The sequence below is a fragment of the Anomaloglossus baeobatrachus genome, chromosome 4, assembly GCF_048569485.1.
Source record: "Anomaloglossus baeobatrachus isolate aAnoBae1 chromosome 4, aAnoBae1.hap1, whole genome shotgun sequence".
NCBI lineage: Eukaryota > Metazoa > Chordata > Amphibia > Anura > Aromobatidae > Anomaloglossus > Anomaloglossus baeobatrachus.
In genome coordinates, this window is record NC_134356.1 from 332,058,953 (window position 1) to 332,085,677 (window position 26,725).

At 48.8% G+C, this 26,725-nt stretch overlaps 1 protein-coding gene across 1 annotated transcript; it reads left to right on the top strand.

Moving 5' to 3' along the window:
• The first annotated feature begins 6,101 nt into the window (after window positions 1–6,101).
• On the top strand, window positions 6,102–26,062 carry LSM8 (LSM8 homolog, U6 small nuclear RNA associated). The gene is made up of 4 exons (XM_075342521.1): window positions 6,102–6,409; window positions 7,489–7,529; window positions 9,788–9,915; window positions 25,843–26,062. The coding sequence occupies exons 1-4, from the start codon at window positions 6,379–6,381 to the stop codon at window positions 25,931–25,933; spliced, it is 291 nt and encodes a 96-aa protein (XP_075198636.1). The 5' UTR covers window positions 6,102–6,378; the 3' UTR covers window positions 25,934–26,062.
• Window positions 26,063–26,725: the final 663 nt, after the last annotated feature.

The following is a 26,725-nucleotide window of genomic DNA, read 5'->3' on the forward strand; positions in this document are numbered from 1 at the left end:
CGACCTCGCTGTGGGCGGCGAACGTCCACTTCCTGGAGTGGGAGGGACGTTCGGCGTCACAGCGACGTCACACGGCCGCCGGCCAATAGAAGCGGAGGGGCGGAGATGAGCGGGACGTAAACATCCCGCCCACCTCCTTCCTTCCACATAGAGACGGCGGCGGCCGCGGGAGGCAGGTGAGCTGCTCATCGTTCCCGTGGTGTCACACGGAGCGACGTGTGCTACCACGGAAACGATGGTCAACTAAAGTAACCGATATTATGGAACCTAACGAGCAGTACCCGACTCACGATTTGTGAGCAATACTGCGTCGCTAGGAGGTGTCACACAGGCCGGCATCGCCAGCGATGCCGGATGTGCGTCACAAAAACCGTGACCCCGACGATCTATCGCACGATAGATTGCCTGGTGTAAAGCACCCTTAAGATAAAATATCTTTAGAAATACTTTTTCTAAAGATCCCTTTATCTATGCTAATGTATACAGGGACCGTTAAGCAGGGATTAGCAATATGCACCCAGAACTGCTTGTGATTCTGGGTGCATATTGGACCTGACATGTTCCCTTTAATCAATATCTTAGTAAACACATTTTTGACAAGACAGAATTTTATAGAACATTATGTTAACCCATAAAACAAAAATAAGGTTAATAACTCTCATTACAAAATCTTCAGTTTTACTCAAGAATTTTACATCTAGAATTTTATATGACCTGCATGATTTTTAAGGACTGCACCAAGTGTTCTAGAGATGAAATGAACAAGTTGGCCACATATTACAACAGCTATGTTTTCCATTTTTCAAGAACGACCTCTTTTAGAGCCTGAATGTTGGATGGAGAGTGATGATCCACTTATCTTTGCAGAATTCTCCATAGATGTTCAACTGGTTTCTGATCAGGAGACATACAGTGCCTACAAGTAGTCTTCAACCCCCTGCAGATTTAGCAGGTTTGATAAGATGCAAATAAGTTAGAGCCTGCAAACTTCAAACAAGAGCGGGATTTATTAACAGATGCATAAATCTTACAAACCAACAAGTTATGTTGCTCAGTTAAATTTTAATAAATTTTCAACATAAAAGTGTGGGTCAATTATTATTCAACCCCTAGGTTTAATATTTTGTGGAATAACCCTTGTTTGCAATTACAGCTAATAATCGTCTTTTATAAGACCTGATCAGGCCGCCACAGGTCTCTGGAGTTATCTTGGCCCACTCCTCCATGCAGATCTTCTCCAAGTTATCTAGGTTCTTTGGGTGTCTCATGTGGACTTTAATCTTGAGCTCCTTCCACAAGTTTTCAATTGGGTTAAGGCCAGGAGACTGACTAAGCCACTGCAACACCTTGATTTTTTCCCTCTTGAACCAGGCCTTGGTTTTCTTGGCTGTGTGCTTTGGGTCGTTGTCTTGTTAGAAGATGAAATGACGACCCATCTTAAGATCCTTGATGGAGGAGCGGAGGTTCTTGGCCAAAATCTCCAGGTAGGCCGTGCTATCCATCTTCCCATGGATGCGGACCAGATGGCCAGGCCCCTTGGCTGAGAAACAGCCCCACAGCATAATGCTGCCACCACCATGCTTGACTGTAGGGATGATATTCTTGGGGTCGTATACAGTGCCATCCAGTCTCCAAATGTCACGTGTGTGGTTGGCACCAAAGATCTCGATCTTGGTCTCATCAGACCAGAGAACCTTGAACCAGTGTGTCTCAGAGTCCTCCAAGTGATCATGAGCAAACTGTAGACGAGCCTTGACATGACGCTATGAAAGTAAAGGTACCTTACGGGCTCGTCTGGAACGGAGACCATTGCGGTGGATTACGTTACTTATGGTATTGACTGAAACCAATGTCCCCACTGCCATGAGATCTTCCCGGAGCTCCTTCCTTGTTGTCCTTGGGTTAGCCTTGACTCTTCGGACAAGCCTGGCCTTGGCACGGGTGGAAACTTTCAAAGGCTGTCCAGGCCGTGGAAGGCTAATAGTAGTTCCATAAGCCTTCCACTTCCGGATGATGCTCCCAACAGTGGAGACAGGTAGGCCCAACTCCTTGGAAAGGGTTTTGTACCCCTTGCCAGCCTTGTGACCCTCCACGATCTTGTCTCTGATGGCCTTGGAATGCTCCTTTGTCTTTCCCATGTTGACCAAGTATGGGTGCTGTTCACAAGTTTGGGGAGGGCCTTAATTAGTCAGAAAAGGCTGGAAAAAGAGATAATTAATCCAAACATGTGAAGCTCATTGTTCTTTGTGCCTGAAATACTTTTTAATACTTTAGGGGAACCAAACAGAATTCTTGTGGTTTGAGGGGTTGAATAATAAATGACCCTCTGAATAAACTTTTCACAATTAAAAAAAAAAAAAAAAGAAATAACATTCTTTTTTGCTGCAGTGCATTTCACACTTCCAGGCTGATCTACAGTCCAAATGTCACAACGCCAAGTTAATTCCGAATGTGTAAACCTGCTAAATCTGCCTGGGGTTGAATACTACTTGTAGGCACTGTACCTGTTGTGAGGTAGCACGGTCGGCTGCGCAGCAGAAGACACGGGATCCAGGCATCAAGGTTCACAGCACACGGTTTTAATGTCGAAACAAAAGTCCATAACACAATACATGTGCCTCCCCAGCAGAAAACTCAGGGAGTTCTGTTCACTCCCTCACACCCGGCACACCTGCCCTTGTTCCTGATTCTATTTAACCCTTCCTTCAGCCTGTAGGGAAACAGCATTAACCCTATAGTGGATTTACTTTCTATCATGGAGTGAGCACAACCGGGGCGAGACATACCGGCCGTCATAGATAACCCCGGTCACAGTCTCACACTGTTCTTAATCAGAAATGTAACAGATGTGGGTTTTGGATCATTGTCATACTGGAAAAGTTAACGTCTACCAAAGGCACAGAGTGATCATAGCATCATCCCTATTAATAAAGGGCAGTACATCAGTGATTCCATGAGACCATCAATGAGATGTAGCACACTGACACCAGCAGCACTCACGCAGCCCTATATAAGTACATTGATGCTACTATGTTTTACTGTAGGCATCATGCATTTTTCTTTGTGTACCTCACTTTGGTGACACCATACAGTTCAAAACCATTTTAACTTGGTCTCATCACTCCAGAGTATATAGTCCCAGTAGTCTATATTTTTCAGCATGAGCCCTAGCAAATTATATATGGGCTCTTTAGTACATGGGCTTTAGGAGAGGCTTTCCTTCTAGATGACAAACATACTTGCCATTGCTCTGCAGCGTACGCTATATTGTCTCACAGGAAACACTTGCATGGATGTCTCTGTGAGATGGTCGTAATTCCAGTTTTGATAAACATTTGTATCACTTTTACTGCAGTATTCTAATAAAGCTTTACTGATTTTCATCTAATCTGACCTTTTTTGTGTAAATAATTTTCTTTCTCAGGTCTTTTAACATTTCTCTTCCATGTGGTGCCATTGGAGACAACATGAAAAAGGAAAGGCTTTTCTTTGTTAAATAACACCCTTATATAGTCAACTGTCTGCTAGACACCTGTCTAATTAGACTTACCAGTAGTTAAATTCTTGTTAGAATATCGTAGTCTTAACTTTAGCTTTCCTCCAAAGACTTTCATTGGGTGTAGGTATTTTTGTAACATGGTCTTTAATTAATTCGGTTGGAAATGACTTTTTTTTGGGTATGTGAAATAAGAAATCTTGTTTGTAATCAATGGTTCACATTTGTGGGAGTATTTTGTAGCACGGAATTCATAGATAATGTTGCTTCTCACAGGAAACTAAAGTTGTGTGACAATTTTTTTTTGGGGTGTACCTATTTATGCTGAGCACTGTATGTACTCATGCAGATATAGTGCCCTAGCGAATCATAGTAGCGTTCTCATACCGTATGATGCCCTGAGAGGGACTCTTCCCACACAGTATGATGCTCTTACAGCACATCTCCCACATGGTATGATGCCGCTCCCCAGTATTGTTGCCTAGCTACAGTAGGATGACCCTTCAGTGTTGTCCCTTTGTGCAGTATGATGCCCCTCCACAGCGTCAATGCCTTGGTGCAGTATGATTGCCTTCCCTTGGTAGTATGACGGTCCTCCACTGTGTCATCCCCTCTGCACTAAGATTTCCCTTCCCAGTTTCGTTCCCTAAATGTAGTATGATGCAATTTCACAGTGTTGTCCCCTCATATGCAGTATACTAGTTCAGAGCATCATCCCTTAAGTGCAGTATGACACCTCTCTGCAGTGTCATTCATTCATTATATGATGCCCTTTCACAGCATTATCCCCTACATAGTCTGAAGCCCCTCCACTGTTATCCCCTACATTCAGTCTGAAGCCCCTTCCACTATTATCCCCTACATACAGTGTGAAGCCCCTCCACTGTTATCCCCTACATACAGTATGAAGCCCCTTCCACTATTATCCCCTACATACAGTGTGAAGCCCCTCCACTGTTATCCCCTACATACAGTATGAAGCCCCTTCCACTATTATCCCCTACATACAGTGTGAAGCCCCTCCACTGTTATCCCCTACATACAGTATGAAGCCCCTACATGGTTATCCCCTACATGCAGTCTGAAGCCCCTCCACTGTTATCCCCTACATACAGTCTGAAGCCCCTCCACTGTAATCCCGTACATACAGTCTGAATCCCCTCCACTGTTATCACCTACATACAGTGTGAAGCCCCTCCACTGTTATCCCCCACATACAGTCTGAAGCCCCTACACTGTTATCCCCTACATACAGTCTGAAGCCCCTCCACTGTTATCCCCTACATACAGTCTGAAGCCCCTCCACTGTTATCCCCTACATACAGTCTGAAGCCCCTCCACTGTTATCCCCCACATACAGTCTGAAGCCCCTCCACTGTTATCCCCTACATACAGTCTGAAGCCCCTCCACTGTTATCCCCTACATACAGTATGAAGCCCCTCCACTGTTATCCCCTACATACAGTATGAAGCCCCTCCACTGTTATCCCCTACATACAGTCTGAAGCCCCTCCACTGTTATCCCCTACATACAGTATGAAGTCCCTCCACTGTTATCCCCCACATACAGTCTGAAGCCCCTCCACTGTTATCCCCTACATACAGTCTGAAGCCCCTCCACTGTTATCCCCTACATACAGTATGAAGCCCCTCCACTGTTATCCCCTACATACAGTCTGAAGCCCCTCCACTGTTATGCCCTACATACAGTATGAAGTCCCTCCACTGTTATCCCCTACATACAGTCTGAAGCCCCTCCACTGTTATCCCCTACATACAGTCTGAAGCCCCTCCACTGTTATCCCCTACATACAGTCTGAAGCCCCTCCACTGTTATCACCTACATACAGTCTGAAGCCCCTCCACTGTTATCCCCTACATACAGTATGAAGCCCCTCCACTGTTATCCCCTACATACAGTCTGAAGCCCCTCCACTGTTATCACCTACATACAGTCTGAAGCCCCTCCACTGTTATCCCCTACATACAGTATGAAGCCCCTCCACTGTTATGCCCTACATACAGTATGAAGCCCCTCCACTGTTATGCCCTACATACAGTATGAAGCCCCTCCACTGTTATGCCCTACATACAGTCTGACGCCCCATCCACTGTTATCCCCTATTTTCAGTGTGAAGCCCCTCCACTGTTATCCCCTACATTCAGTATGAAGCCCCTCCACTGTTATCCCCTACATACAGTCTGAAGCCCCTCCACTGTTATGCCCTACATACAGTATGAAGCCCCTCCACTGTTATGCCCTACATACAGTATGAAGCCCCTCCACTGTTATGCCCTACATACAGTCTGACGCCCCATCCACTGTTATCCCCTATTTTCAGTGTGAAGCCCCTCCACTGTTATCCCCTACATTCAGTGTGAAGCACTTATCCCCTATTTGTAGTCTGAAGCCCCTTCACTGTTATCCCCTACATTCAGTGTGTAGCCCCTCCACTGTTATCCCCTATTTGCAGTCTGAAAGCCCCTTCACTGTTCCCCCCCGCCTTCTGTACCCCCCCCCTCCGGTATCCTGTCACGTGCTCCTGACTGCCATGTCAGTCATGTGACCAGAAATCCTTCCGCCTTCATCCATCCATGGTGGAGCAGGCAGCTCCCTTCTTCACCCTCCTAAACAGCTGTATCTGCGTGTTTAAGTCACTGACGCATTTGGACTCGGGACATAGCGCCACCTCCCGGGACAACACTGCATAACCTGGACGGATGGGCGGGATCTGTGACGCGTGCTTGGAGGGAGGCGGAGTTTGTTTTGGTCGCGGAGTGATGACGTATGAATGAGGACAATTCATCTGGCGGACTTCTTGTATTCACCGGTAAAACGTGCAGCGTTCGCCACTTCCCGGTCTGCGTGAAGGGTCTGTGACATGACGTCAGCACTGGAGAATTATATCAACCGTATCCTACTGGGGCTGATAGGGCGGTGCTCGGGGCTTCTTGTATGGTGCCGGTCTGTGTAATTTCTGGGCCGGCTTCAGCCCGGTACATCGCTGCTCTGCACCAGTGACCTGGGATCTGGAGATGCCCATTATCTGTATGTTAGGAAGTTAGTAAAGGGTCTGCATGAGCTCTGCCTGCTGTAAGTGAATAGAAATCTGAGGTCACAGGACTGATGTGCTGAGTGTGCCCATGCTGTGTGCCCTGTGCCTGTGCTGTCCCTAGTGGCACCCTGTGCTGAGTGGTGCCCTGTGCTGTCCCTGGTGGCGTGCTGTGCCCGTGCCGAGTGATGCCCTGTGCTGTGCTGAGTGTGCCCTGTGCTGAATGCGCCCTCTGCCCGTGCCGAGTAGTGCCCTATGCAGCGCTGTGCTGTGTGCGCCCTGTGCCTGTGCTGTGCTAAGTGGTGCCCTGTGCTGTCCGACTGGTGCCCTATGCCGAGCTGTGCTGTGTGCGCCCTGTGCCCGTGCTGAGTGGTGCCGTGCCCTGTGCTGTGCAGTGTGCCCGTGCTGAGTGGTGCCCTCTGCTGTGCCCTGTATTGTGTGCACCCTATGCTGAGCTGTGTTGTGTGCCCCCTGTGCCCATGCTGTGCTGAGTGGTGCCCTGTGCTGTGTGCCCGTACTGAGTGGTGCCCTGTGCTGTGCCCTATGCCGAGCTGTGCCGAGTGTGCCCGTGCTGAGTGGCGCCCTGTGCTGTGCAGTGGCGTACTGTGCTGTGCAGTGTGCCCGTGCTGAGTGGCGCCCTGTGCCGAGCCGTGCTGCTGCAAGCCCTGAGCATGAGGCAAAGTGCGCACACTTGAAACAAGAACCAGGAGTGGGTGATAAATCCAGAAGTGACGCCCGTGTTTATACTTTTCCTCTGATTATTCCTCCTGGTTTTTGACTTACAAATACTGAGGTAAAAATCCCTCCAAATACTGAACGTGTGCACATATTGCTTCATTGTTTCTTAATGGAGAAGATTTTCCTTATGGGGACGTCCCTATAAATCAGGATTAATAAACATACTGTGTGTGCTGTATACAGCCTTAACAGATCTTGCAGGAACGGTTGCTGTTATCACCGCCGATGGGAGGATGATTGTGGTAAGAAATAATCCCATTATATAAGGTTGAAATATAGTTTAGCTTATTGTGACCCTTACAGTTTGAGGCTTCGATATGCACTGAATGCCCCCTCTGTGCTAGGCCTCTTTCACACATCCGTGCAAAACATGAACATTTTGCACAGCCCGTGGTGAAGGTGCGCATGTGTGTGAATGTGGGTTCTACATTGTACTATCTGTGTGACATCCAGAAAGCACATGGGCAGCATGAGCTGGTATACTTGCCTGTCTGCGGTGCTGCTGTTACTTCTGGGTCTGCGCTGAGTGGAGTGAATATGTATGAGCTTAATGAGTGGGTCCGGAAGCAACAGCAGAGACAGCAGCACTGGAGACAAGTATAAAAATTCTTTTATTTTTATGTCACCTCTGTTTTATCTGGTACATGTTACACAGATTCCATCAGTGTGCGGTCCTTGTTGCTGTCAGAAAACTGACATGTCGCTGTGTAGAGCACACGGTCTTTGTGAAAACACGAATTTGTGATCAAGTCCATTTTCATTTTAATGGGTCAACATGTGTCCGTGTCTCCGGTATGTGTGAAGTCAGATGTCACACGTACCGGAGACACGGATGTGTGAAGGAGGCGTAATATAGATTTGATAGACGCCAGTGAATTGGCTGCAGATCACAATCCTAGTCTGAGAGTCAGAAGAGCTTCAGTTGGACTGTTTATACACAGGGTGGGTGCGGAGATGTGGTTATCCCACAATGAGTGTCTGAGGGTCCATATATACGGTATGTTCTTACTAAAATTTGTTTCGTGATATTGGTGGCGTCTAAACAGGCTGTCCATCAGGGAGCAAAACACCCTTCGTTGGGTGCAGTGATCATTTGTGCTGTACCAAAGATCGTTGTTCTCGGCAGCACATCATCCTGTGTACGCAGTCACTGTGCTGCCAGAACAATGGAAGCTTGTACTCCATGCATTATCTGTTATGGATCACTCACTGCGCATATGAAGCAATCTGCCTATGTAAGCAAAACCGTGTCTCATCAACGGTCGTTTTGTTCTGCTGGCCGATTTATAACCAAACCTTTAGACACTGCTGTCACATTTGGGATAACTGAGGCTTACTTCAAGATTTGTGCAGGGAATATGCTTAAATGCAGGAAAATCCCAATGTACCTGTCTGCTTTTGTTAAAGGGATTATCCACTACTAGGTCAACCATTGCTCATTCTATATTTCCCCCTATTTAAAGGGCACCAACCACCAGGATTTTTCTATATAACCTAAAGCCAGTGCAATACTGGCGCTATCATGCTGTTTTATACATACCTTTTAGTTGTGAGATTGGATGCATAGGTTTTGAAACACAAGAAAGTAAATGACAGCAGCAGCTGATAGCTGGGTGGGTATTCATAGTTATCCCCTCCCCCTGTTATTTATGCTAATTCAATTATAGAATCGTTTTTACTTTGTGACAAGAAGGACCTGTGCTGATGTCATACCCATGTGACCAGAAGGGGCGGGGCCTCAGCCAACATAGCAGATATCAGGAAGCAACATTTTTGTGGCTGAGGCTCCACCCCTTCTGGTCAAATGGGTTTGACATCAGCACAGGTCCTTTTAGTCAAAAAGAAAAACTATTCTATTATAGAATTAGCATAAGTAACAGGAGGAGGGGATAACTATGAATACCCACCCCAGCTATTAGCTGATCGGCAGCTGCTGTCATTCAATAAGCTGCTGATTTTACAAACTTTACCTGCTTGTGTTTCAAAACCTATACATCCAATCTGACACCTAAAGGTATGTATAGAATCAGTATGATAGCACCAGTATAGCACTGGCTTTAGGTTATATAGGAAAATCCTGGTGATTAGTTCGCTTTAATAAAAAAAAAAAAGTCGCCTGCGGTGTTGAGGCTCACGTGTGGTTATGATGTCATGGAGCCTCTCGCCCAGTCACTGCCGGCTTTATCTCTCCTTGCCTTTGGACAGATGAGTTACTCAACAGTATTTGAGCCGTGGCTGCCGCTCACTTTTTGTCAATGAATCGTCTGTCCGAAGGCGAGGAGAGGAAAGCCAGCGGTGATAGGTTGTGACCAAACGCGGCAGCACCCTTGTGGCATACGCTAGTCATTTAGAAACCTGTAACATACTTTAATGTATGTGTTTGTCCTTCTCTTTCCCTCTAACAACAAAGCTTCATATTGTTCAGTGTATTAGGCCATTTAATTTCCCCTTTCTTGTTCTGACTTGTCCTAATGATTTTTGTTTTGTTTTTTTTCCCTAGGGAACACTTAAGGGTTTTGATCAAACGATAAATCTAATATTGGATGAGAGTCATGAGCGAGTATTCAGTTCTTCACAAGGCGTCGAACAAGTAGTGCTAGGACTGTACATTGTAAGGGGAGATAATGTGTAAGTATCCTTGAGCTTGGGTCTAAAAGGGGTTGTTGTCCCCTATTACTAAAGTTTACCACCCAGTCTAAATTACCTTTTAAAAACCTCACCCTCCCTGGGTCCAGTGCTGCATCTCCGCCGCTGCCCCAGCCTCTCGTTTGTATGCAGCAGTGATGTCTCTAGTGCTACAGGCGCTGAGCTCAGTAGCTTGTGCCCTCTACATTGGCTGAACCATTGTGCTCAGTGATTGGATGTAGTGCTGTCAATGTGATGCCTGATTGTAACAGTGACAGCACTGAAGGAACAGTGATGGACCCGGTTAGGGTGTGTAAGCACAGTCTGTTCTTTAAAGTATTTGAGCCTAAGGACAACCCTGTTTAATATTTTATTTGTAGATCTATAGCAGGGGTCCCCAAACTACGGCCCGCGGGCCGCATCCGGCCCCCGGAGGCCATTTACCTGGCCCGTGTCACAATATCCTTGTGTTATTTCAATTGAGAGAAGAGAGCATGGGACCTATATGGGGGAGAGCATGGGACCTATATGAGGGAAAGAGCTGGACCTATATGGGGGAGAGTGCATGTGACCTATATGGGGGAGAGTGCATGGGATCTATATGGGGGAGAGTGCATGGGACCTACCGTATTTTTCGGACTATAAGACGCACCGGACTATAAGACGCACCCTGGTTTTAGAGGAGGAAAATGGGAAAATAAAACTTTAAGCAAAAAATGTGGTCATGACACACTGTTATAGGACGAGGATCTGCTGCTGACACTGTTATGGGGGTAATGTCCCCAAATTCTCTACTAAGGTACCCCATCCTGGTAATGATCCTCCTGCCTTGTATATGATCCTGCTATAAACCCCCATCCAGCCTGTTCACATGCCCCCCCATCCAGCCTGTTCACATGCCCCCCCATCCAGCCTGTTCACATGCCCCCCCATCCAGCCTGTTCACATGCCCCCCCATCCAGCCTGTTCACATGCCCCCCCATCCAGCCTGTTCACATGCCCCCCCATCCAGCCTGTTCACATGCCCCCCCATCCAGCCTGTTCACATGCCCCCCCATCCAGCCTGTTCACATGCCCCCCCATCCAGCCTGTTCACATGCCCCCCCCATCCAGCCTGTTCACATGCCCCCCCATCCAGCCTGTTCACATGCCCCCCCATCCAGCCTGTTCACATGCCCCCCCATCCAGCCTGTTCACATGCCCCCCCATCCAGCCTGTTCACATGCCCCCCCATCCAGCCTGTTCACATGCCCCCCCATCCAGCCTGTTCACATGCCCCCCCATCCAGCCTGTTCACATGCCCCCCCCCTCCATCCAGCCTGTTCACATGCCCCCCCCTCCATCCAGCCTGTTCACATGCCCCCCCCTCCATCCAGCCTGTTCACATGCCCCCCCCCCTCCATCCAGCCTGTTCACATGCCCCCCCCTCCATCCAGCCTGTTCACATGCCCCCCCCTCCATCCAGCCTGTTCACATGCCCCCCCCCTCCATCCAGCCTGTTCACATGCCCCCCCCTCCATCCAGCCTGTTCACATGCCCCCCCCTCCATCCAGCCTGTTCACATGCCCCCCCCTCCATCCAGCCTGTTCACATGCCCCCCCCCTCCATCCAGCCTGTTCACATGCCCCCCCCTCCATCCAGCCTGTTCACATGCCCCCCCATCCAGCCTGTTCACATGCCCCCCCATCCAGCCTGTTCACATGCCCCCCCATCCAGCCTGTTCACATGCCCCCCCATCCAGCCTGTTCACATGCCCCCCCCATCCAGCCTGTTCACATGCCCCCCCCTCCATCCAGCCTGTTCACATGCCCCCCCCTCCATCCAGCCTGTTCACATGCCCCCCCCTCCATCCAGCCTGTTCACATGCCCCCCCCTCCATCCAGCCTGTTCACATGCCCCCCCCTCCATCCAGCCTGTTCACATGCCCCCCCCTCCATCCAGCCTGTTCACATGCCCCCCCCTCCATCCAGCCTGTTCACATGCCCCCCCCTCCATCCAGCCTGTTCACATGCCCCCCCCTCCATCCAGTTCACATGCCCCCCCCTCCATCCAGTTCACATGCCCCCCCATCCAGCCTGTTCACATGCCCCCCCATCCAGCCTGTTCACATGCCCCCCCATCCAGCCTGTTCACATGCCCCCCCATCCAGCCTGTTCACATGCCCCCCCATCCAGCCTGTTCACATGCCCCCCCATCCAGCCTGTTCACATGCCCCCCCATCCAGCCTGTTCACATGCCCCCCCATCCAGCCTGTTCACATGCCCCCCCATCCAGCCTGTTCACATGCCCCCCCATCCAGCCTGTTCACATGCCCCCCCATCCAGCCTGTTCACATGCCCCCCCATCCAGCCTGTTCACATGCCCCCCCATCCAGCCTGTTCACATGCCCCCCCCATCCAGCCTGTTCACATGCCCCCCCATCCAGCCTGTTCACATGCCCCCCCATCCAGCCTGTTCACATGCCCCCCATCCAGCCTGTTCACATGCCCCCCATCCAGCCTGTTCACATGCCCCCCCCTCCATCCAGCCTGTTCACATGCCCCCCCCTCCATCCAGCCTGTTCACATGCCCCCCCCCTCCATCCAGCCTGTTCACATGCCCCCCCATCCATCCAGCCTGTTCACATGCCCCCCCCATCCATCCAGCCTGTTCACATGCCCCCCCCCTCCATCCAGCCTGTTCACATGCCCCCCCCCCCTCCATCCAGCCTGTTCACATGCCCCCCCCTCCATCCAGTTCACATGCCCCCCCATCCAGCCTGTTCACATGCCCCCCCATCCAGCCTGTTCACATGCCCCCCCATCCAGCCTGTTCACATGCCCCCCATCCAGCCTGTTCACATGCCCCCCCCTCCATCCAGCCTGTTCACATGCCCCCCCCCTCCATCCAGCCTGTTCACATGCCCCCCCATCCATCCAGCCTGTTCACATGCCCCCCCCATCCATCCAGCCTGTTCACATGCCCCCCCCTCCATCCAGCCTGTTCACATGCCCCCCCCCCTCCATCCAGCCTGTTCACATGCCCCCCCCTCCATCCAGTTCACATGCCCCCCCATCCAGCCTGTTCACATGCCCCCCCCTCCATCCAGCCTGTTCACATGCCCCCCCCTCCATCCAGCCTGTTCACATGCCCCCCCCTCCATCCAGCCTGTTCACATGCCCCCCCTCCATCCAGCCTGTTCACATGCCCCCCCCTCCATCCAGCCTGTTCACATGCCCCCCCCTCCATCCAGCCTGTTCACATGCCCCCCCCCTCCATCCAGCCTGTTCACATGCCCCCCCCTCCATCCAGCCTGTTCACATGCCCCCCCCCTCCATCCAGCCTGTTCACATGCCCCCCCCTCCATCCAGCCTGTTCACATGCCCCCCCCCTCCATCCAGCCTGTTCACATGCCCCCCCCTCCATCCAGCCTGTTCACATGCCCCCCCCTCCATCCAGCCTGTTCACATGCCCCCCCCTCCATCCAGCCTGTTCACATGCCCCCCCCCTCCATCCAGCCTGTTCACATGCCCCCCCCCCTCCATCCAGCCTGTTCACATGCCCCCCCCCCCTCCATCCAGCCTGTTCACATGCCCCCCCCTCCATCCAGCCTGTTCACATGCCCCCCCCCCTCCATCCAGCCTGTTCACATGCCCCCCCCCTCCATCCAGCCTGTTCACATGCCCCCCCCCTCCATCCAGCCTGTTCACATGCCCCCCCCTCCATCCAGCCTGTTCACATGCCCCCCCCCCTCCATCCAGCCTGTTCACATGCCCCCCCCCCTCCATCCAGCCTGTTCACATGCCCCCCCCTCCATCCAGCCTGTTCACATGCCCCCCCCCCTCCATCCAGCCTGTTCACATGCCCCCTCCATCCAGCCTGTTCACATGCCCCCCCATCCAGCCTGTTCACATGCCCCCCCCCTCCATCCAGCCTGTTCACATGCCCCCCCCTCCATCCAGCCTGTTCACATGCCCCCCCCCTCCATCCAGCCTGTTCACATGCCCCCCCCCTCCATCCAGCCTGTTCACATGCCCCCCCCCTCCATCCAGCCTGTTCACATGCCCCCCCCCCCCTCCATCCAGCCTGTTCACATGCCCCCCCCCTCCATCCAGCCTGTTCACATGCCCCCCCCCCCTCCATCCAGCCTGTTCACATGCCCCCCTCCATCCAGCCTGTTCACATGCCCCCCCATCCAGCCTGTTCACATGCCCCCCCCCTCCATCCAGCCTGTTCACATGCCCCCCCCCTCCATCCAGCCTGTTCACATGCCCCCCCCCTCCATCCAGCCTGTTCACATGCCCCCCCCCTCCATCCAGCCTGTTCACATGCCCCCTCCATCCAGCCTGTTCACATGCCCCCCCATCCAGCCTGTTCACATGCCCCCCCATCCAGCCTGTTCACATGCCCCCCCATCCAGCCTGTTCACATGCCCCCCCATCCAGCCTGTTCACATGCCCCCCCATCCAGCCTGTTCACATGCCCCCCCATCCAGCCTGTTCACATGCCCCCCCATCCAGCCTGTTCACATACCCCCCCCCATCCTGCCTGCTCATATACTCCCATCGTGCTCATATACCATCCTGGTATATGGCCTGTATCCTATAGCACAGAGAAAAAAATAAACGTTTATACTCACCTTTTCCTCACTCCCTGCAGCACCGATCACATCTTCCTCTCTGGCACGCTGACCTGTGTGTGTGGAGCCGTCTCCCTGCAGCACACGATGTCTTCCTGTCTGTGCCGATCAGCTGACCGGCACAGACAGGAAGTCGTCGCGTGCAGCAGGGGGGCGGCTCCACACACGGGGACGGGTGAGTGTACTGATTCACTGCACCCCGCGCTGGTAATGACGCGCGGGGAGCAGTGAATACAGCCGCACATGATCACTCCAGGCTGTAATTGCCAGGGGTGATCATGCGGCCGGCTCTTGTGCGCGCGTCCCCGCTCATCCTTCCTCCCACCTGTCAGTGCCGGCTTCAGCGCTGAGAGATGGGCGGGAGGATGGGCGTGCATATGTAATGAGCGGGCCCACGTGGTCACGGCAGGCGCTGCTGCAGCCTGCTCGTGCCCCCGATGACCCGCAGCACCCTCATTCCCAGCCGCAGCCCTATAGTCAGACCATAAGACGCACCCCCAACTTTCCCCCAACATTTGGGGGGAAAAAAGTGCGTCTTATGGTCCGAAAAATACAGTATATGGGGGAGAGTGCATGGGACCTATATGGGGGAGAGTGCATGGGACCTATATGGGGGAGAGTGCATGGGACCTATATGGGGGAGAGTGCATGGGACCTATATGGGGGAGAATGCATGGGACCTATATGGGGGAGAGTGCATGGGACCTATATGGGGGAGAGTGCATGGGACCTATATGGGGGAGAGTGCATGGGACCTATATGGGGGAGAGTGCATGGGACCTATATGGGGGAGAGTGCATGGGACCTATATGGGGGAGAGTGCATGGGACCTATATGGGGGAGAGTGCATGGGACCTATATGGGGGAGAGTGCATGGGACCTATATGGGGGAGAGTGCATGGGACCTATATGGGGGAGAGTGCATGGGACCTATATGGGGGAGAGTGCATGGGACCTATATGGGGGAGAGTGCATGGGACCTATATGGGGGAGAGTGCATGGGACCTATATGGGGGAGAGTGCATGGGACCTATATGGGGGAGACTGCATGGGACCTATATGGGGGAGACTGCATGGGACCTATATGGGGGAGACTGCATGGGACCTATATGGGGGAGACTGCATGGGACCCATATGGGGGAGACTGCATGGGACCCATATGGGGGAGACTGCATGGGACCCATATGGGGGAGACTGCATGGGACCCATATGGGGGAGACTGCATGGGACCCATATGGGGGAGACTGCATGGGACCCATATGGGGGAGACTGCATGGGACCCATATGGGGGAGACTGCATGGGACCCATATGGGGGAGACTGCATGGGACCCATATGGGGGAGACTGCATGGGACCCATATGGGGGAGACTGCATGGGACCCATATGGGGGAGACTGCATGGGACCCATATGGGGGAGACTGCATGGGACCCATATGGGGGAGACTGCATGGGACCCATATGGGGGAGACTGCATGGGACCCATATGGGGGAGACTGCATGGGACCCATATGGGGGAGACTGCATGGGACCCATATGGGGGAGACTGCATGGGACCCATATGGGGGAGACTGCATGGGACCCATATGGGGGAGACTGCATGGGACCCATATGGGGGAGACTGCATGGGACCCATATGGGGGAGACTGCATGGGACCCATATGGGGGAGAGAGCATGGGACCCATATGGGGGAGAGTGCATGGGACCCATATGGGGGAGAGTGCATGGGACCTATATGGGGGAGACTGCATGGGACCTATATGGGGGAGACTGCATGGGACCTATATGGGGGAGACTGCATGGGACCTATATGGGGGAGACTGCATGGGACCTATATGGGGGAGACTGCATGGGACCTATATGGGGGAGACTGCATGGGACCCATATGGGGGAGACTGCATGGGACCCATATGGGGGAGACTGCATGGGACCCATATGGGGGAGACTGCATGGGACCCATATGGGGGAGACTGCATGGGACCCATATGGGGGAGACTGCATGGGACCCATATGGGGGAGACTGCATGGGACCCATATGGGGGAGACTGCATGGGACCCATATGGGGGAGACTGCATGGGACCCATATGGGGGAGACTGCATGGGACCCATATGGGGGAGACTGCATGGGACCCATATGGGGGAGACTGCATGGGACCCATATGGGGGAGACTGCATGGGACCCATATGGGGGAGACTGCATGGGACCCATATGGGGGAGACTGCATGGGACCCATATGGGGGAGACTGCATGGGACCCATATGGGGGAGACTGCATGGGACCCATATGGGGGAGACTGCATGGGACCCATATGGGGGAGAGAGCATGGGACCCATATGGGGGAGAGAGCATGGGACCTATATGGGGGAGAGAGCATGGGACCTATATGAGGGAAAGAGCTGGACCTATATGGGGGAGACGGCATGGGACCTATATGGGGGAGAGAGCATGGAACCTATGAGGGAAAGAGCTGGACCTATTTGCGGGAAGAGAGAAGCACATTTCAGAGGTGCACTGTGCTGTATTTGGGGAGTACAGTGTATGTAAGTGTTATAATCTGAGGTACAGCGTGTGTACAGTATTATTGTTGGCATATATTGTTTTTGTATGGCTGTATATATATTTATTGGTATTTTACTAATGGCAATTTGGAATCCCTAGGAAACAATGACGTCAAAAAAGAGAAAAATTGATTCGGAGTGTAGGATATTCAATTATTTTCGATTATTTTGAATGTTGTATTTGTTCCCTTTTTGTTTTACTTTTTAAAATGAGATACGTGTAGTGTGCATAGGGATTTTCATAGTTTTTCTCATAGTCCGGCCCTCCAACGGTCTGAGGTACCGTGAACTGGCCCCCTGTGGAAAAAGTTTGGGGACCCCTGATCTATAGGATATGTTTGACCCAGGTAAGACCCTGCTCAGGGAAACTGAGTGTGTAACTCCAGAAGTATGCTCTGTGGACACGGGTGGGCAATGTGTTCTGCATCGAACATCTCTAGTGTCACTTCTGAGTTCACATGAGACTGATAACATCAACAGTACAGATGCTGCTCCACATAACATAAGTCAATGTGGTTGCATTGTGAGCAGTATTGATGGCATGTTAAAGTCCACAAGGTTACATGTCTAGCCACCTGTCTCTCGTGTCATAGCTGTTCGCTGTGTGACTACATTTACTTCTCATTGTGGTGGTGTTTATTGAAACCTCTTCTAATATACCTATTGTCCCAAAACACCCTCCCTTCACCTTTTAGCAGCTCGATGCCCACCTACAAGAAGTTATATATGATTGGGAAGGTCTCTAGAGTGAATCCATTTGCAATAAAAGGGAAAAGCAGTAGTCTCAAGGTCTGCAGAGTTGGTGATGATACAGGGGTTAGATCTTGAGCAATCTTCTTTATACATAGTTACATAGGTTAAAAATAAGACCTAGGTTCTTCTAGTTCAACCTTTCTCCACCAATTATACATTTTGTCGTTAAAGGGAACCTGTCATCAGAAATTTAGCTATAAACCTAAATGTTTCCACCTCTGCAGCTCCTGGGCTGCATTCTAGCAAGGTTCCTGTACTTTTTGTGGCCCCTTTTAAACCAAATTAAATACTTTATAAACTTGTACCTTTTTGCTATGTAAATTTTGTAAATCGTCCATGGGGGCGGGCTCTCTGCTGACCGTTGCTGTTCCTCCAGCAGAATTACGCCGCCCCCCAACGCTAAATTTCATATCTCAGGACGCCGCCCGTGGTCCCGCGCATGCGCTGTGCGACTGTAGCGGTACTGTGCACTGTGTGCACGTGTGACCGCTGGTGACGTTTTGTGCAGGCACGAGGTTATGGGCGGCGCTGAGTGTGTCATCAGCAAGTGCCGTCCATAACCTCGTGACCGCACTTTCCCCTCTTCCTCCAGCGTTCTGCACAAGCACTTGCTGGCCAGATGACCCGACGTCACCTCTTACCCATCTTGCCCTGCTGCAGGGTAAGATGGGAAGAAGGTGACGTCAGGTCATTTGGCCGGCGAGCGCTTGCGCAGAACGCTGGAGGCAGTGGGGGAAAGCGCGTCCACGAGATTATGGGCGGGGGGACTTGCAATGCAATCACAGCGCCGCCCATAATCTCGTGCTTGTGACACACGTCACCAGCGATCCTGGCGTGGGCGGCACCTCAAGCGCAGTGGGCGGCGTCCTGATGGATGAAATGGAGCGTGGGGGGACGGCGTCAATGTGCTGGAGGAACAGGAACGGTCAGCAGAGAGCCCGCCCCCATGGACGATTTACATAGCAAAAGGTACAAGTTTATAAAGTATTTAATTTGGTTTAAAAGGGGCCACAAAAAGTACAGGAACCTTGCTAGAATGCAGCCCAGGAGCTGCAGAGGGGGAAACTTTTAGGTTTCAAGCTAAATTCCCGTTGACAGGTTCCCTTTAAGTCATTTATAACCAACAATGTTGTGTGTACTGAGGAAATCATCCAGCCCTTTTTTAAAAGTTAGTGTCTGCCATTACTAACTCTTGTGGTAGGGCATTCCACAGTCTGACTGCTCTAACTGTAAATAACTCTTTCCTATTTAGCTGCCAGAATCGCCTTTCTTTCACACGCAGTGTATGCCTCCTGGTCCTTAGTATCGTCTTTGGAAGGAATAAGTCATGTTGCAAGTCCTTTATATTGATCACACATGTATTTATACATAAAATAAGTCTCCTCTAAACAGGGCTGTGGAGTTGGTAAGTCAAAACTCCGACTCCTCAATTTCCCTGATTCTGACTCTAACTCCATACAGTTGAAACCAGAAGTTTACATACACTCTCTAAAAAGACAGATCTGCAGCTTTTTCCTCTATAAAGACAGACCTGCACATTTTTTCTGACTAACTGACATGAAATCAGAATAAACCTTTACTGTTTAAGGTCAAGTAGGAACCACATATATTTATCAAATGCCAGAATGAGTGTTTAAAGGCATTTTTATTACTTTCTGCAAATTCAAAAGTGTAGATACATTTCATTAGTATTTGGTGCCATTGCCCTTAAACTGTATGACTTGGGTCAAACGTTCTGGATATCCTTCCACAAGCTTCTCACAATAGTTGGTATGAATTTGGGCCCCTTCCTCTTGACAGAACTGGTGCAACTGAGCCATGATTGTTGGTCACCTTGCTCGCACCTGCCTTTTCATCTTTGCCATAAATTTTCAATAGGATGGAGATCAGCTTTCTGATGGCCACTCCAAAACATTGACTTTGTTATCCTTAAGCCACTTTGTAACCAGATTGGCAGTAATTTCATGTCATTGTTCATTTGGAAGAACCATTTCCACCCAAGCTTTAAGTTCCTGGCTGATGTCTTGAGGTGTTGCTTCAGTATTGCCACATAATCCTCTTTCCTCAGACCATGTTGATACAGTACTTGTTTCACTGTGGATAATGACACAATCTTACCAGCTTCCACCAGCATCTTCAGATGGTCTTTGCTTTTGTTCTTGGGTTGATATGCACATGTCTGACCAAATCACGTTCATCTCTGGTACACAGAACACGTCTCCTTCCTGAGCAGTATAATTACTGGACATTCCCATCTTGTTTGTACTTGCATATAATTGTTTCTACAGATGAACGAGGCACCTTCAAGTATCTGGAAATTGCACCCAAGAATGAACCAGAGTTGTGCAAGTACATAATTCCCTTTCTTAGATCTTGGCTGATTTCTTTTGACTTTCCCATGATGCTACACAAAGCAGCAATGTGTTTCAAATGTGCATTAACAGACATCCACAAGTTTGTCTCTTAAACCTATCAGAAGCTTCCGAAGACATGACATCATCATATGGGTGGTCCCATATTGTTTAAAGGCATAGTGCTCTTTGTCTATGTAAACTTTTGACTTTGCAAACGGTAATAAAAATGCCATAAAGCATTTTCTATATCTCTCTTGATGTGTCTTTATAGATAGTGTATGTACACTACAGTTGAAAAGTTTAGGGTCACTTAGATATTTCCTTATTTTTGAAAGAAAAGCACTTTTTTTTTTTTTTTCCAATGAAGCTAACATTAAATTAAACAGAAATACACTCTATACATTGTTGATGTGGTAAATGACTATTCTAGCTGCAAACGTTTGGTTTTTAATGTAATATCTACATAGGTGTATAGAGGCCCATTTCAAACAACCACCACTCCAGTGTTCTAATAGTACATTGTGTTTGCTAACTGTGTTAGAAGGCTAATGGATGTAAAGAAATCCCTTAAACCCTTGTGCAAGTATGTTAGCACAGCTGACAACAGTTTTGCTGATTAGAGAAGCTATAAAACTGACCTTCCTTTGAGCTAGTTGAGAATCTGGAGCATTAGATTTGTTGTTTCCATTATACTCCTGAAAATGGCCAGAAAAAAAAGAACTTTCATGTGAAACTCGACAGTCTATTCTTGTTCTTACAAATGAAGAATATTCCTTGCGAGAAATTGTCAAGAAACTGAAAATGTCCTACAACAGTATGTACTACTCCCTTCAGATGAGAACACAAACCGGCTCTAACCAGAGTAGAAAGAGAAGTGGGAGGCCCCACTGCACAAGTGAGCGACAAGGCAAGTACATTAGAGTCACTAGTTTGAGAAATTTACGCCTCACAGGTTCTCAACTGGCAGCTTCATTAAATATTACCCACTAAACTCCAGTGTCAATGTCTACAGTGAATAGGTGACTCCGGAATGCTGGCCTTCAGGGCAGAGTGGCAAAGAAAAAGCCATATCTGAAACTGGCTAATAAAAGTAAAAGATTAATATGGGCAAGAGAACACAGACATGACAGAGTAAGATTAGGAAAAAAAAGTGTTATGGACAGATGAATCGAAGTTTGAGGTGTTTGGATCCCACAGAAGAGCATTTGTGAGACGCAGAACAACTGAAAAGATGCTGTAAGACTAACGCCATCTGTCAAGCATGGTGGAGGTAATGTGATAGTCTGGGGTTGCTTTGGTTGTGGTAAAGTGGGAGATTTGTACAACTTAAAAGGGATTTTGAATAAAGAAGGCTATCACTCCATTTTGCAACGCTATGCCATACCCTGTGAACAGTGCTTGATTGGAGCCAATTTCATCCTACAACATGACAATGACCCAAAGCACACCTCCAAATTATGCATGAACTATTTAGGGAAGAAGCAGGCAGCTGGTATTCTAATCTGTAATGGAGTGGCCAGCCCAGTCACCAGATCTCAACCCTATTGAGCTGTTGTGGGACCAGCATGACTGTATGGTACACAAAAAGTGCCCATCAAGCCAATCCAACTTGTGGGAGGGGCTTCTGGAAGCACGGGGTGAAATATCTCCAGATTACCTCAGCAAATTAACAGCTAGAATGCCAAAGGTCTGCAAAGGAGCATTCTGTGACGAAAGCAAAGATTGAAGGAGAAAATTATTATTTCAAGTAAAAAATCATTATTTCCAACCTAGTCAATGTCTGGACTATACTTTCTATTCATTATGCAACTCATTTGATAAAAGGTATGATTTTTCATTGAAAAGACAAAATATTCTGGGTGACCCCAAACTTTTGAACTGTAGTGTAAACTTCTGGTTTCAATTGTATAGGACTCATGTTTGTGCTAAATTCACTGTAGTAAAATGTTAACATTACTATATCATGTATGTTTTTAGAGCTGCTGCTTTGCATTGAGTGCTGCTGCTCAGTTTACTTGTAACCAGAATACCCAAGTCCTTCTCCTGTTCTGTAGTCCCAAGTTTATTTCCATTTAATGTAGGGGTGGGGAACCTTTTTTTTCTGCCGGCGGCCATTTGGAATTTTCTACCAACCTTCGGGGGCTGCACAAAATTATCAACTTTAAAACTACCCTGCTTTATTTGGTGAAACAATTAATTAACTCACCACTTACTGTGATGGCCGGAGCAGCTTCTCTTTGGTGTGGCTGTGATATTTGGCGATATTGATCATGTTTCTCACAACTGCTTTTCCAGGTTTGTTTCTGTGTCTGGAGAGGTTGTGGCGCATAAATTACAGGAGGGGCTGGGGGCATGTACAACGTGCCCCAGCCTCTCCTGTGATGTTGGCTGGGGCATGTACATCACAGGAGGGGCTGGGGGCATGTACATCACAGGAGACGCTGAGGTATATATGTTAAAGGCAATGTGTGAAAACTCGGCATTCTATAGAATACCTAGGCAATGTCTACAATCTCTGTCGTTTTCAGGCAAGGTATGAAATATCTGCGTTCTATACTTTTTTTAGGCATTACATAAAATGTCTAGCTATTATAAAGAATGACAAGAACTGCTCAGGCAAAGTGATATAATGCCCAGGTTGGAAAAGTCTTTAGTAACAAACAGTCAAACTAATTAAGAAGAAATCCTAAATGAACAACAGGATATCTTTACTGGGAAAAACACAAACAAACAGAAGTGTCATTCCTGACAACTACTTTTGGATGGACCACCCCTGTAGTATTCTACACTCTGCCTGTTTGTCATTTAGGTATTCTATAGAATGACTAGGAAATGTATGAACATCTGATGTATTTCATACTTTGATGACCCATTTCTGGCATTTTATACATTGCCTAGGTATTCTATAGAATGCCTGCTTTTACACATTGCTGGTAACATATACACTACATGAGAGGCTGGGGCATGTCCATCATACCCCAGCCTCTCCTGTAATTTTGTCTGGTGCATGTACAACACAGACCCCACTGGGGCACAGACAGTACTGGTGGCAGCACTATGGAGGCACAGACAGGACCGGGGGAACATAGATATCACCAGGGGGGTACAGACAGCAGTGGGGGGGGGGGGGGTTACGGACAGCAGTGGTGAGTACAGAGCACTGGGGGGCACGGACAGCATAAGGGGGGGCACAGAGAGGACTAGGGGACATGAACAGCACTGGTGGCAGCATGGACAGCATTAGGTTGTGCGGACAGTACTGGGGGAGCTTAGACATCACCAGGGGGTTACACACAGTATTTGGGGGTACACACCATGGAGGGGGGGCAGCGATGTTTTGTGGACTGTGAAAGTACTGGGGTTGGAGGAGTCACACTGCACAGTTGTGCGAGGACTGTACAGTGAGGAGGCCGGTAAATCTGCTGCACCTCTTCTGTGACAGGAGTGCAGAGCGCTGTTTATACTGCCCACAAGGTAAGCCCTGAGCACGCTAGCACAGGCCAGGGTTGAGCCTAGAATGTATGGGCTGCAGTCAGGTCCTGGAAGGAGCCCGTACATTCTACTGCTTAGTAGTGAGTCTGTTACAATGTATGGGCTATAGTCAGGGTCTGGAAGGAGCTTGCACATTCTAGCATCTCCCCCTCAGGGCTAGGGAATGTGCGCTTCCTCGAATCTCGCAATGGGATTTAAAGGACCTGCACCCGGGAAAAGCGAGGTTGCCGCCAGAGCACTGCGGTTTCCAGGAATGTGCCCGGTGGCCGCATAAAAAGTAATCACGAGCTGGAGGTTCCTCATCCCTGACTTAATGTATATGAAGAAATAGGATTACTCCATCCTAGGTGCATTACTTTGCAAATAAGATTGAATGTTGATAAATGTAAAGTGCCTGATCATTCTGACATCTTATCCAGATTGTTTTGTAATATTGTACTATCAAGATCAGTTTTTAATATCCTATATAGTTTGGTGTCATCAGCAAAGACTGACACTTTACTATCGATCCCATCCACAAGGTCATTAATAAAGATATTAAAAAGAATCCATCCTAGCACAGATCCCTGCGGCACCCCACTGCTGACTATAGCCCATTTAGAGAATGTAACATTTATGACTACTCTTTGTTTCCTATCTTTTAGCCAATTCCTTACCCAGTTGCATATAGTTTCCCCTAGTCCTTGCTTCTGGAGCTTTAGTATAAGGCTATTATGTGGTACAGTATCAAATGCCTTTGCAAAGTCCAAATAAAACACATCAGCCGCATTACCAATATCCAGATTACTATGTGATAAGGGGATTTGCACAGTGTGTTTAAGTTTCTCTGCTGGCTTTTTCATGAAGCAGTTTTGCCTAGCAGAAAACTTTGCCTAGGTCTTAATGAATTTAGCGCCACTTCTGAGTCTTGTGTTCTTTCAAGCACCATGCCATAAATGGTATTCAGGCACTGGCACAGCATTTCTGGTGTACAGAGCTCCAACATACATATTGTCCCAAACCTCCCTTGCTTTACTGAAGCAGCCTGCTACTTTACAGCTCCTCAGATCTACGGCAATTCTTTTCACACGGATGTGACCAATCTTTGAAGTATGTGGTAGAGCGAATACCAGTGAGACATGTCGATATTGACCACTGTTGTCATGTGAAATCTCACTTAACTCCAGATCCCGAAAAATATCAATGTTAAAGGTATTGGAAAATAGTGCTTTTTTTTTTCCCCCCTCTTCTCTCTTTTCAAAAGTTTTCCAAATTTCTCACTGCTTAACACTAGAACTATTGGACTCGTGACACCTATATAGAAATACATGGTGCAAAGTAGTCAAAATGACTACCTTAGTAGTTCTAGTGTTAAATAATAATAATAAAAAAAAAACTAAACCTATACATATTGGGTATTACAAAATTACTGACCTGGAGAATCATATTGCCAGTTCAGGTGTACCATAAAGTGAACATGGTATTAAAAAAAAAAAAAAAAAAAAAAAGTGGGAAATGCACTTTGAAACTTTTTTCATTTTCCAGTACATCATAAGGTAAAATGAATGGGGCATTCAAAAGTACAACTTGTCCCATAAAGAAAAGCATGTATGAGAACCGGTTGTATGATTTCAGCCAGATATGTCTACCTGAAATGCTGTGGTAAGAGCAAACATACCTGGCTGCAGTCGTAGACTGCTTAGCAGGAATTGAGTGACCACTTCTCTCTAATTTCTAGAACAATTCCTAAATTCCGCTTATTTTTCTGATGCCTATCAATGCCATTCTTTAAAGGCTGCTTTACACACAACGATATCGCTAGCGATCTCGTTAGAGATGTGACACGCCAGATCGCAGATACGATTTGCCGAGATCGCATATAGGTCGTTTTTTGTAGCGCCGGTCACATGTGCGATCTCGGCAAATCGTATCTGCGATCTGGTGTGTCACATCGCTAATGATATCGCTAGTGATATCGTTGTGTGTAAAGCAGCCTTTATACTGGGGCTGCGGAGAGCAGAGTGGTTATCTGTGGTTTGACTTGAGTAAGTTTTCTTTCATTGAAGAAATAAACCTCTTAACATGATAACTTGGTGCCGTAGCAATGTATTTTAGTGATGATGGCGAGAACAACAACAACTAAGTTTCTATATGAAAACGTTCATGTCTCTACAGGGCTGTTATTGGAGAGATTGATGAGGAGACTGACTCCGCTCTGGACTTAGGGAATATTAGAGCTGAACCTCTGAACTCCGTTGTAAATTGAAGAGATGTGAACATCTACAGCTGTACATGATATTTTTTTTTAAATTAATGCATTTGTATGAATGCCATATTATGCATCTTGTGATGAGTGTGTTCTAACTTCTTATGTATATTAAAATGTGTATACGTTTTTATGTTTTGTAATATTTTTAGCATTTATAACAGAGCTGTACTTTCAAACTTTACATACAGTATTTTTCGGATTATAAGTCGCACTTTTCCTCTCAAAAATTTTGGAGGAAAATGAGGGGTGCGTCTTAAAATCCGAATATAGCCTACCGGTGGGGCTGTCTGTGCCGGCTGCTTCTCTGTGCAGGTGGCCTGCTGGCTGCCACCCTGTGCGTGCGACGGGTGTCCGCTGTCCCGGTTTCAAGTGATGGCGCCGGGTGTCAGCGCGTGCGCAGATGGAGCTCTTGGATGAGATCTCCATCTACGCATGCGCCGCTCCAGGAGTCCGCGCATGCGCAGATGGAGCCCTTGGATGAGAGCTCCATCTGTGCATGCGCTGCTCCAGGCACTATCACTTGAACCGGGACCGCGGACACACCGCACCGGCCTGCTCCACCACTGAGCCGTCGCTGCCAGCACAACCTCTGCCTCCTGTGACCCGCTTCACCACCACCACTGCTGCCCCACCTCTGGTAAGACAGACATTTTTTTTTTTTTACCCCCTTTTTTTTTTCTCTAAATTTGGGGTGTGTCTTATAAAACAAAAAAATATGGTAATTCAGTAGTACAGGTGATTATGGAACTTTATCAGAGAAATCCTCTTCCTTCTCCATTTATCAGACAC